We start from the raw sequence: 12,514 nt of genomic DNA, 5'->3' as shown, positions 1-12,514 counted from the left end.
TGCTCTTGGCGATACTCCGCGATGATCTTTTTGCATGTCTCTCTTTGCAGTTTCTCTACCTTAGTGACCTTTAGACTTGCGTTTGAGCACTGCTTATACCTGGGGAACGGGGTTGGTGCAGTAGTGAAAGCACTCGCCCTCTACCTAGAACGAAGTCAATCCCGTTCCGCTGGATATAGGGCTACAAAGGCAAGATTGGATTGTAGTTCAATTCTCAGCACGCGCAGTTAAAGAGAATTCGACCAACAACCCTACTGCGCATGCCGTGAATCAGAACTGAAAACTTGTGCATTCAAAATGTCCCTATTAATACCGGCATTTATTCCACAGCGTGTTCCACCAGAGTTGTCAAACGGAAAGGTTAGGCGATACGTCGTGTTCATAAAAGCAACAGGTCCCTATAGATTTTCAGAGGCTCAAAACATCTCGGCTGGCACAGCATTAAATCTCACCATAAAAGGACTCTTCGCTTGGACAAAGTACAACATTAGTGTCCAGGCCGTCACAATTCGGCCCGGTCCAATGACACCGTGGAAACAAGTTCAAACATTTGAGGACGGTAAGTGGTGCCTGGAGCTCGTGATTCCCGGGAGAGAGATTTGTGAACTGACGCATCCAGCGTGAAACCTTCGTCAGAGCGAATTGACGAAGCTTCCCTGTTTCGAAGGGCTAACGCTCGAAACTTGAGCTCGCAAATATTTGTTTTTATGGTGGTCAACTTACCTTTTATCAACTCGTTTGGTAAAATCATTCCCAACCGACGCAGTTACCTCGTTCCCAGAAGAGAAGAGAGACCCTGGAAACGAAGTTGCCGACGCGGCACCGCAGGCTTCTTTTACTAAGCGTCACCTCGGGTTCAAACTTTACGTTCAGGAAATTAGTGGTATTTGCATCAAAGGGAGGACTGTCAACCCGACCTCGTGTTAATAACGAGGCACGTTAATTACAGTACTAAACGGTTTTAACTTTTTGTGAGCCCAGTCTTGCATTATTTTTAAGATCGGCATTTCGCTTCACATTTGAACAATGAGTTAGCTGGTGAAATCACACCTTCCACAGGCTGATATAACATGATCATTTACTCGCGATTCTTGGCATAAATCCGATCATTCATTTCTTTGTTTGGTTTTAGTTCCCGGTCTGCCGTCAAATGTCACTCTCATATCGGACAGCCAACAAAGCTTCTTGGTAATCATAACGCCGCCACTACCTGAGGAGCGCAATGGGGTCGTCATTGGGTATACTGTGTTCTACAGACGTACCAACTCGCTACCGGCTGCCGGCAATCTTTTAGTGAGCACGACTAATTCCACTGTTAGGCTAACCAACCTTACCGTGTTTACGGAGTATTCTGTGGAGGTGGCAGCGCGAACGGGCGCAGGGCAAGGAAAAGCAAGTCCGGTGAAAACAATATTTACACAGGAAGGAAGTATGTCATTCAAAATATGCTTCAATTTCTTTCGCAATCTATGAGAGCGTAAAGCCATGGTCTTATGCACACCAAAGATGGAACCTTCACAGAAAAAAATGCTTACCATCAAGATTGTTTGAAGCCTTTTCAAAGAAAGCGTTGATATCCGAATGAAAGAAACTCAGAGTCACTTGTTTTTGTTTTCAAATTTCCCGGGCGTCGCCCTCTTGAATAATTGTGACGTGTGACGTGTTACGGTTGCCCTATTGTTACAAAACAAAAGCACCATGTGTGAAAGCAATAGGTTAACCTTAACACGTCACAATCATTCAGGATGGCGGCTCCCGGGAAATTTAAAAGTGAAAATATGCGGATTAAAATTGAATTTCTTGCCTGATTAATAATTCATGAACTTAAGATCGCAGCCAACAGAAATGCAGTGTTTAGGTCACGTGTATACCCTTTGAATCACGAAACAGTTCAAATGTTAGCATAAGTTGTATTGTTGTTATTCTGCAATTTAGAAGCATAATATTATCTTAATTATTCTATCTCACCGTGTTAACTATTGCAAGTAAAGAATGGGATGATGTCGAGTTTTCCTTAATCGCTTTTTGAAAGAATAACCAAGTATTCTCATAAAAACCGCTGATCTTTTTCTATTTTTGGTTTAGTTCCCGGAACTGTGGATGACGTGACTGTAATAGCAGTGGATTTTGATACCATCAACGTAACGTGGCGTGACCCTGTCACGCCAAATGGCAAAATCGTGCAGTACAGAGTTACGTACAACACCTCAGAGGGAAATTCAGCCAGTGTCTTGGTTGCTGCAGGCAAGCGTGAAGTAACTATCGACAACTTGATTCCAAACACAACTTACTTTATTTTTGTTACAGCAAAGACAAGCAAAGGATTTGGAAAATATAAGACAGTTGTCAACGCAAGCACAGGTAAAACATTAAGGCGGACAGACAATTAACTAATGGGTTTAGTTTCCAAAGAAGTATTGGATGAATATGAATGAGGCACGGACAGTTTTTTGGTATTAACTGAATGGATAAAATTATATTTACCAACGTAGGGAAATAAAGAAAATTGGCATTTTCGCGCTTTTAAAACTTCGGTATTTGTTCTGACGAAGGGCTAACCATCGAAACGTCAGCATTCTGATCTTTTACGGTTATAACTTAACTTTTTTAAAACTCAATTGGCACAACTGTAAGTTTGCTTTTGGTGTCATTTAAGACATAGTGTATGGAGATGGTTCGCTGTTTTGGGTAGGGTCGTACCTCTTGTTGAACACTATATTTCATTGGCTGTACAGTGGCGTACTTCCTATGGTTTTCTGTGCTATATTCATTGTTACCTTTTTTCGTGCTATTGTTCTTTTGGCCAATCCTGAAGCCCGTTCAACGAGGTACGAAACGATCCGCTGTTTTGGCCGTGACCGTGTAAAACACAGCCAATCAAAAGTTTCGATAAATTGATTTAACTCAGTTGTGAAATGAGAACAAAAGATTGTGCGTCGCAGTCAAGTTAACATGTGGCGCGATGTCACTGTTCTCGCTTTTGAAGTTTCCAGAGTTTCATTATCAGTTGATCTATATAAACTTTGCTTAAGACGCGTTTTTGGGGGAAGGTGGGAACAGATTCCAGAGTGTTGGACGTGAATGGCATTTTAGGGGTACTTCACAGCGAAGATGGGAGTTTACCAGTGGGTAAGGCAGGGGTTTTCACTGATTAGCGGGATACAGGATAGATCTCGCTATAAGCCAGTTCGGACTTTCGAAAAAACACGTGCGCGCGTCGGGATAAAATCAAGCATATATTAAAAATAGAAAAAGGTTTTGAAAGCAAATTTCTGCAAACAATTTCCATAACAAAAGATGCTTGTTTTTATCCCGACGCGCACACGTATTTTTTGAAACTCTGAACTGGCTTATTGATGGTTTGCATGTGACGTCACGGCAGCCATGTTGATGTACAGAACAATGCAGTAAAATGTCTTTTGGGAATTTGACTCTATTTTTAAGCTAACCTTGTGGGGCCATTTTCTATTGTTTTGTACACCAACATGGTGGTCTCATCACTTGGATGCAAACCAAGCATTGAATTTGACTTTTTCCTTTTTGAGGAGAATCATAGGGGGACTGAGATATCCTTAGGCTTTAATACAACCATAATTTCATTTTTGCGAATAAATATATTAACTTGTGTGAGGGACGGGCTTTTGTCCTTCAGGTTACAGCTGAAATTTGAGTAGTTTTGTTTATGATTGCAGGCATGCTTCCTCTTCCGCCAGTTACAAAGCGAACTGAACCGCCTGTCACCACAACTTCAAGTTTGGGAATAACTGCTGCAAGTTTGGGAATGACTGCTGCAACTGAAGCAAGCACTGGACTTGACAAGGATCAGATGATTATTATAGTTGTCTGTGTGGGAGTTATTGTTCTGTTGATCATTGGTGCAGCTGTCTATTTCCTTGGCATCAGGCGATCAAAGAAAGAAAAAGGTGGGTGTGTCACGTGAAAATCACACTGCTCTTATTAAACTAGCCAATGGTGGAAAACGAATTGGATTCTGTTAGAAGCGGCTTTCTCTATAATATTCTCCGGCCATAAAGTCATTTATCTTTGGTCATTTGACACGGACCCCGTTTAGAAAATGTAGCATTTACTCAAGATTGCACAATAATAGATCTGAACTCGCTTGAAGTCAACTGTCTCTTAGAGCTTCCTTTTGATAATTTTGATCCGTTTTTGATAAAATCTTGAACAGTGTAACCTGAGCTAGGGAGTGCAAGCCGCTTCATACAAGAAAAGGGGTGGGCATGTATCATGATAAGCAGAGGCACTATAAATCAACCAACTGTGCTTGCTCTTTGGACCGATATCACACTAAATGTCAATTTTCCCATTTCTCATTTGAACAAAAAGAAGAAATAAACAGCTTCGTAGATCTTAACTATACCAAACGTAGCGTTCCAGTATTCTTAGAACTAAATAGACCATATTCGTATTCTCAGTATTGGACTGGAAGTAGATTGCAGTGGAAGCTAATGCGGAGGAATATATTAAAGAGTATTTGCATTTGAAAAGATTCCCCCGCATTAGCCTCCATTGCAAGCTAGTTCCAGTCCAATACCGAAAATACTAATTTGGTGTATTCTCTTTGATAAACTTGACTGTAGAGTCGTATGAAATCAGACTAAGTTCGCCGAATTTAAAGAATCAATCTTAAGACAGAAATGCTTTATTTCTCAATTCTTTTTTGGCAGCTGTGGGGTACACAAGACACAAAAAGACCCGCAATGTCAGGAACCAAGCATTTCAAATGGAAAGGTGAGTGTTGCGGCGCTCCTTCCACTAAGCCCATCCAGCTGGTCAGTTTTAGTCTCGTTTCTTGTCGTTTTTTTTTTTATTTATTGGAGAGATTTAGCATCGCTTGTAAGGTTAACGCCAGACTGATGAAATAAGTTTTACTAAAATTGGAAGAAACTCGTCTGATATTAGCTCATTTATTACCAGTTGGCGCCAGGTATTTAGCAATTTCTCAAGTAAATGAGACGAGTCTGCCGTTTTCCGTGGAACATAAATGCGACATGATTAAATCTCTCTAATACAAACAAGACTTTCGGTGAGAAAGAGTTTGATAGCCAACCTCAGCAGTGCAGTTTCCTCTGAAGATTTCCTCAGGGGTTTTGAGTTCTAATGATATTCTGGATCAGTGGGGCCCCATTAATTGAAAAGAAAAACTCAGTGTCGAGTAAAATTGATCCGATAGGAGGGCTACATCCAAAGGAATTGTGCCCGGAAACAGCGAAAAGAAAGCAACAGAGAAAGATTAATTTTGCATTGTTTTCTTGCTAACCGCAAACGGCTGGCCTCTGTGTGCCACAATGACTTTATAGTTCTCTTATGCCAGATTATTCTCCCCGGCTTTTCACTTGCAGAGAACAGCTGAAATCAATCAAGTTTGGTTTGTTAAGGGAAAGCGCGAATTTCAGCTAAATGTCAGTTATCATGGTTCTAAATTGCTTTAACCGACACCCCTCTATGAGCATGCGCGCAATTGAAAAAGCTTGACCTACAAACCCACTGCGCGTGCTCAGAACTTAAAATGTGCTCGCTCGAGGTATAGTTAGTAGAAGGGATCCAAAAAGCCAGCCATTAACTACGAAAAACTAGACCACTAAGTATAAAAATCGTTAATGTACCGGTTATATTAAGCTATTTCCCATCATTTTCCGTACAACCAGCGAACTAAATCCTTTTTCCACCCAACGTATTAGTTCCAAAAATATTTTGGAACATGACTAAGTAAATGTGTGATAGAGGGTCCAACATTACTGTAGAGTATGTTTCTGTCACGGTCGGGTTTTCTTGCGAGCCAACAATTATTACCGTAGACTTGTCTAGTTAAGTCGTTTTTTAAACGGTTGCTTGGTTATCTCTGTTCTAAAAACGTTCAGTACTAAGGGCGAGGCGAATTTTAATGAAACCGAGACAGAATGTAGCGATGCGAACCATTTTCCGTGTGAACTAACTGTATTTATTGCTTATAAAGTGATTTAGATGATATTCATGATGTCAACACTAAAACAACAGGATTGTTCTCCGCTCCTCAAAACAACATAACCTTTCAGGTAACTTCAGATATAAAAATTATTCCTAAACTTCCGTTAACGTGATTACATCTGCCGCACTTAAACTTGCTTAAATTATTGAATGAATAAATTTAACCGTAGGAGTAAATGAATTATTAGTAGTGATTGCGACGGAAACAAATCGTGATCATGTGGAGTTCTAAAATTAGTAATCTTGTAGCTCAAGCTTGATGAAAATCCAAAATAAAACTAAACAAAATAATAAACCTATTAAACTATAACGTTATAAAATTTAAAAAAATAAAACAACAAAACCACTTAAAACCACCACAAATTGTAGACAACAATTGTTTTCGCTCTGTACCAGTGGATTCTAGCGTCCGTATTCCTAGGGTCTGTGCAAAGACAAAGAGGACATGCCTTGGCCACTGCGTTATTCAAATCCAGATTTTTATGATGGCCAATGAATACTAGGTTTGTACCCAACAAAAGCTTCACTTTAACTTCTTTAGCTGAACACTTTCTTTAATGTGAAGCTTGTTTTACCTGCCAGAAAGATCTTGTTTTTGTCAGTACTGACTCATCAAATTTTAATACATCTGCGCAACACATAAAAGATTTGTCTTTTGGCCTCGTTCTTTAAACTGTTGTTAAATGATCAGTGTCTTATTTCTCTGTTAGGCCACGGCTTGATGTCCAGGAAGAACCCAGCGTAGCGGAAACTAACTACTCCAGCGATTCCTTCGATTCAGACTGGGATACCAGTGTAGCCTCGCCTCAGTCCACCGATTCACGCGGAAATGTGACCCAGACACACGAAGATCCACCAATGAAGTATTCAACAGCTCCCCAAGCACGTCGTTCACCAATGGTCAGATTGCGGGGTAAAACTGTCGACTCACAGGATAGTCAGTTTGACCCGACATATTCTTCTGTTGAGGAGCTCGGAGGCGGCTTTTCAAGTTTTGGACCTCTTCCCCCAGTCGAGTTTCGCACAACTCCTATTGAAGAAAGGGAACCAGACGTAGATACACTACAAAACCCTTCGTCGTCGTACAGTCGATTGTCGTTCACAAACGAACTTTTTAACGCTGTACGCGATCCCGAAGACGTTGATTTTGAGAAACGAGCTGCAAACCACGAAGGTTATCAAGAAAAAGATATAACAGGACTAGCAAACCGAGGCTATGATTCAGACAAACAAGAACGCGAGGGAAACCTTGAACGAACTAGCACCTCCGGTGCTAAAAAACCAGCCGTGAGTACAGTTCCAAAAAACATCGAAGAGTTGTACGCGAAAGTGGACAAAACTAAGAGAAAGAGAAATCGTCGGAAAGATTCTTCATCAAGTGGGTCTGAAGGCAGTCACGATGCATCTCGGGGACCCAGTAGACTGGACGATATTCAAGCAGCACCTGATCTTTCGGCACAGGTATACCAAGTATCCGGACAAGCCAAAAAGCCAGCTCATGATCCTGTGGTCGTGTATGATGAAAGAACTAATCTGTAAGTTGAGCCTGGTGTTCACTAGGACATATGCAAGTGAGAGATTGGTAATTTTTAGCGGAAAAATCCTAGACGATTGAGAATTGTCGACCAACCCAGATTTTCCAGCCGATTATTTAAAACTGGAATTCGTTGCTATTCGCGATCCTCTGATGTGCTCGAAGAGCAGAAGTTTCGATTCCATTTCCCTCCATCATGCCCATTGTACCTAGTTCCCTTCGCAGCCGCTCGGGCCGGAATCACGCAACGCTCCGGGGACGGGGAGCGTTGCGTGACTCCGGCCCGAGCGGCAGCGAAGGAGACTACATTGTACCTTGTTTTTTCATCGTTTACGAAGGTGAAAGCACTTACAAAAAAAAGCAGGAGCAGACATCTCTGGTGCAAGGTATCATCAAATACTTAGTCATCTCAGGAGCCCATCACCTGGAGCGTGCAACTTACCTATTTTCATGCAACGGCGTTTTCACAAGTAAGGTTATTTTTAGATTGAATTTCCCGCTAACGAGACTCCCACAGGAGCCCGATGACCAATTACAAGAAATTAAGCTGACGTCATAGGGTCACCGAACCGGAACTGCCTTTGTTTTTTGACCCAATTCGCGGGAAGGGCTAGGCTAAAAATACACGTACTTGTGAAAACGCCGTTTCACAGACGCTGTATGGAAGTTGCACGCTCCAGATGGGCTCCTGGTCGTCTTCATTATCATGTTTCACTCGGTTGAGCCAGTTCTGACTTTGCTTTGGCGCTACACCTTTTTGTAGCACACCGTTTCCTTGCAAATTGGTCCTTTTGGCCTCTCTTTCAAACGTAAAATTCAAAACAATAGTCAACCTTGAATGAGGCCATAAGGGCCACTTTGCAATCAAACAAAAGAATACTAAAATGGCGGCCATTTTGGAATAAGGTATATACCAAAGACTGATGCGAAGATAAAAATTTCGGTGCTTATAACAAATTGTGTGCTCCTGAGGCTATCTCAACACGTCTTTTTATGAAATCTTTTCCACGTAATCAGTTAGGTTTTACCATAACCTTATTTCGAGTGCATGTGCTTTTTTAAAATAATTTTTCTCAATGTTTCCAACGTAATGCAATGCATTCAGGTTGTTTTGCATTTTTTCAGATATAAATTGAATAGCATATTCAAAGATTCAAGTTGATGAATTTTTTATAGCTAATGCATTGCGTGTTCTATTATGCGCGAGTTTTATTTAGCAAATAAACCTGCAGAAAAAAAGAGCACTTGTTCCGTTGACTTATTATCCAAAACGTCAATTCGTTACTTTCGTACACTTGCATGCCTTTTGTACGCTTGTATTGTTCATTTGTGTTGTCTTGTCTCTCACGAGTTATGTGCTCATAGTCCTCTTCAATCATCACTAAGAAAATAATTAGGATAGTACACGCACTCTCATTGGTCAATAGCTGTGTTTAGATGAGAGTATGGAAACACGGCTGTGACAAGGCTGTGACATGACACGAAGTTTGATTGGTTATGTGTTGTCAGACGTGCCTTATGATTGGCTGGTAGGAAATATGAGCGTGTATCAAGAAAATCTTTTTCAATCAAGAAGTAAAAGAAACCAGCATTTTCCTTCATCTTTGAGAAATATTTTATAAAAGCAAAAGAGGACTATTTTCCGACTGTTATGCAAACCCTCGACTGCGTCTCGGGTTTGCATAACTGTCTCCAATTCTCACAACTCCCCCTCGTGTTTAGATGAGGCTATGGAAACACGGAAAAAGTCCTCTATTGCTTAAATAGTATTTAGTCCAAAAGTTTGGTGAATTTGGAAAAAGAAAAATGTTGGACGCAACTGAGTCTATACTTTCGAGTCGATACTTGTCGATAATTTCAAAGTCGATCTTGAAAAGATACTTTTTTGAAAAGTATCAGTTGACCATGTATAATGATCACATATAAAAATACTTTTTATGAAAAGATACTACAAAGATTCTTTAAGCAAGTCGATACTCAAAATGACAAATGGAAAGCAAATTGGAATTAGCCCTTTTTGAGAAACCGAAGATCAGTCAAGCAATCGTTTTATCTTCCCAAACGTCGTTAACAATACGCGATTGCGCACTTGGGTTCAAGTCGACCGTAAGTGCGACAGAAACTCTGAGTCGACCTTGAGACTCACTTGACGCCTCATCGCCTTGTCGTGTTTTGATGTATGTCACCAGCGTCGCGAGACTGGAAAAGGTTTCAGATATCAGATATCTCGGAATATGCCTAATTTCTAAGGTTACAAAGTGAGGTGCTTCAACTACCTAAACCCTGTTCACATTCAAGGTAGAACTCATGTATACTTTAAGCCTTCTTACGTTCCTAGTATGAACCTGTTTAATAAACTCACAACAATGCAATTGTTCATGTGGACACAGGGGTGGGGGTGGGGGGAGGGGATATGCTGTTAAATGGGGATTAAGTGTCTAGTCGTTATAGCGCTGGAGCACTAATGGGGACACTGTAAACTGAAGTTAACAATGAAAGCAAATCGAGTCAAATGTTGGTTTTTGTGGAGAGGGGAAACCGGAATACCCGGAGAAAACCTCTCGATGCAGAGTAGAGACAACAAACTCAACCCACATATGACGCCGAGTCTGGGAATCGAACCCGAGCCACATTGGTGGGAGGCGAGTGCTCTCACCACTGCGCCATCCCTCCCCAAACCCCCACCCCCCCACCCCTCCCCCTCCCAGTCTCAAAAGCTGGGGACACCTTAAAAAATGCCCAACCCAATTACAAAGTGTAACTGAAACCGAGCTGCTCGCAAGATTTAATCATTGTATTCTATTTTGGCTGTTCTTTTTTCCACAGTGATGTCGAAGCTAGGCCAGAACGCGCGAAAAGATCATTTGTAAAGCCCGATGCACTGAGTGTCGGACGTGAAAGTAACTTGTCAAGTGCGACGTTTGTATCCGATCTTAACAGTAGCGAAGTTACCGACCCAGTCCCAAGCGAACAACTCGACAACTTAAATCACGAGCCCTCGCAAGAACCAAGAGTGGAATCTCCTCCACATTCACCATTCGTGCTAAGAAACAGGAAGCTGTCAGTAGACTCTGAAGACAGCTTCTATGACCAACCATACTCTAGCTTGGAAGAGATAAATGCTGGTGCCGCACCCGCTCTAACACTTGGCACCCCTTCATCTGAAACGTTGGAATCTGCGTTGAATGGAGCTGAAGCGGACAATGTGCTCAACCTTCAGGATTCTTTTCCTATGACTGCTAATACGACGTCGGCTCCGACCAAACCTTATGGAGTCATGGACAAAGAAGAAGACGAGGCAGTCGTTCTGGAGGTTAAAGATATTGAAATCCAAAACACATCTGAAGATTCTGATGAAGCTCTTGACGAACTTCTTCGCAACGAGCCAGCAACGGAGCCCGATCAAATCCCGAGTACGTTTTTGAGATCCGACGGCGTCGATTCAACTGTTCTTATGTTCTAACTTCCCAAAAATCTCTTTGGGTTTTGTGTCTTACTTATTGCTTATATTAGACTTTTATTGTTGTCTTTGTTCGTATTATTGTTCTCTTATTAGCCAATCGTAACGCCTTGTGAGCGAGGTACGAGTATGAGCTTATGACAAGTACCAGTTTCGGGAGAGCGCGATGGGCACGCTCTTTCCTCGCGTGCCTTTCACGTTTTTGAGCGTTCTTCCCCCAGCACTTCCATTTTCGAAACGCGCGCCGCTCCGGGCTGGAATAGCCTAAGCAAGGACGCTTTCTTTTTATTGGAATCAACTTTATCCCAAGAATCTTATTTCACTAAATTAGAGAGCGATTTTAAAAGATCCAGTTTTAAATGATTAGAATCCATGTCTCCAATACTTTGATTTCCGTTTTGATTTTTTGGATTTCTGAAACAAAAGAGGTCATAAAATGATCGGCCTATGATGTAGGAGTTAAGATGCAACGACCAAAATCGTTGTGAGACAAGTTGCACGAAAAGTAGACTACTTTCGGCTACTGCTCTTTCAACTTGTCTCACAACGATTTTGGCCGTTGCAGGGTATGTTACACTGTGAAATATTTCGTGCAACTTGTCGCGCCTCAATGTCGCCAAAACATTGCGAGACAAGTTGCACGAAACATTTCACTGTGTAACAGCGCCTTCAAGCACGCGACATTTTTTGGTTGCGGACGGCAACCGGAAAAGAACATTTCGTATGCTTGGACCGGTAGTAGCCTCTTAGGGCTGCGTGACGTGTTCGGGTAGGAACGCGTGACTAAGCCCTGAGAGTGTCTGCGTGGGAGGCTAGGACAGTAGTGTCTCCCAGATTTTTAAAAAAATCTTATCAATATAAACGTGGTTGTTTGAGGACAAGTTAAAAGGGAAAACAATTCACTTCCGGTTTCCGTCCGCCCCTCAAAAAGGTCGCGTGCTTATTAGCTCCCTAATATTAGTAACCAATAATGGTGTTGACAATCCTTACCCTCGACCCTGTTCTCCAGTTGGTTTTCCGACGTCAGAACGGGTCAAAAATAATAGATAGAATTCTTGTATTTTTTCTTGTGAAATTTTTATAACGTACCGATTGTACGCAAATGTACCATTCATCCGTTTTATTTAATAGCAGAAATAGTCAATTCGCTAAAGGGTCGTGTGCATTCGAAGCAATAAACTTGCACTTATTTAACTACCATAAATGCCTGAAAAGAAGAGAGTAAGCTACGTGACATTCTGTAACTCGATGTTTTATGCTATTGTTAGTGGCAAACTATGCACTTCCATATTACGCTATTTTATAGTATTAATGGTCTGAATTCTAGGTGTTTTTATTTCCAAGACCTCAGAATTTGCTTGTTCTTATTTAATGGGGGAAATATTTAATTTAGTCAGAAAGGCCATTATTTATTTTGGACCATCACCGTGATACGCACTACAGTTAAGAGATAAAAGCTATTTTCAGAAGAACAGTGGTTAGAATATAATGAAAGTGTATTGTTGATAGAACTTTGATTAATTAAAGTTCAC

The 12,514-nt window shown here is 41.4% G+C and overlaps 1 protein-coding gene across 1 annotated transcript in view; it reads left to right on the top strand.

The window, feature by feature from the left end:
- LOC137993369 (contactin-3-like) overlaps nucleotides 1-11,128 on the top strand; it is a 34,254-nt gene extending 23,126 nt beyond the window's left edge. Inside the window, exons 13-19 of the mRNA XM_068839175.1 lie at nucleotides 331-559; nucleotides 1,133-1,429; nucleotides 2,086-2,361; nucleotides 3,693-3,923; nucleotides 4,689-4,752; nucleotides 6,699-7,523; nucleotides 10,349-11,128. Coding sequence (XP_068695276.1) covers nucleotides 331-559; nucleotides 1,133-1,429; nucleotides 2,086-2,361; nucleotides 3,693-3,923; nucleotides 4,689-4,752; nucleotides 6,699-7,523; nucleotides 10,349-10,985 — 2,559 coding nt within the window. The 3' untranslated portion in view covers nucleotides 10,986-11,128. The remainder of the gene's footprint in view (nucleotides 1-330; nucleotides 560-1,132; nucleotides 1,430-2,085; nucleotides 2,362-3,692; nucleotides 3,924-4,688; nucleotides 4,753-6,698; nucleotides 7,524-10,348) is intronic.
- The last annotated feature ends 1,386 nt before the right edge of the window (nucleotides 11,129-12,514 follow it).

The sequence above is a fragment of the Montipora foliosa genome, chromosome 2 (genome assembly GCF_036669935.1).
Source record: "Montipora foliosa isolate CH-2021 chromosome 2, ASM3666993v2, whole genome shotgun sequence".
Classification (NCBI taxonomy): domain Eukaryota; kingdom Metazoa; phylum Cnidaria; class Anthozoa; order Scleractinia; family Acroporidae; genus Montipora; species Montipora foliosa.
The sequence above is the reverse complement of the archived record's forward strand: the minus strand, read 5'-3'. Positions and strand labels throughout refer to the sequence as shown.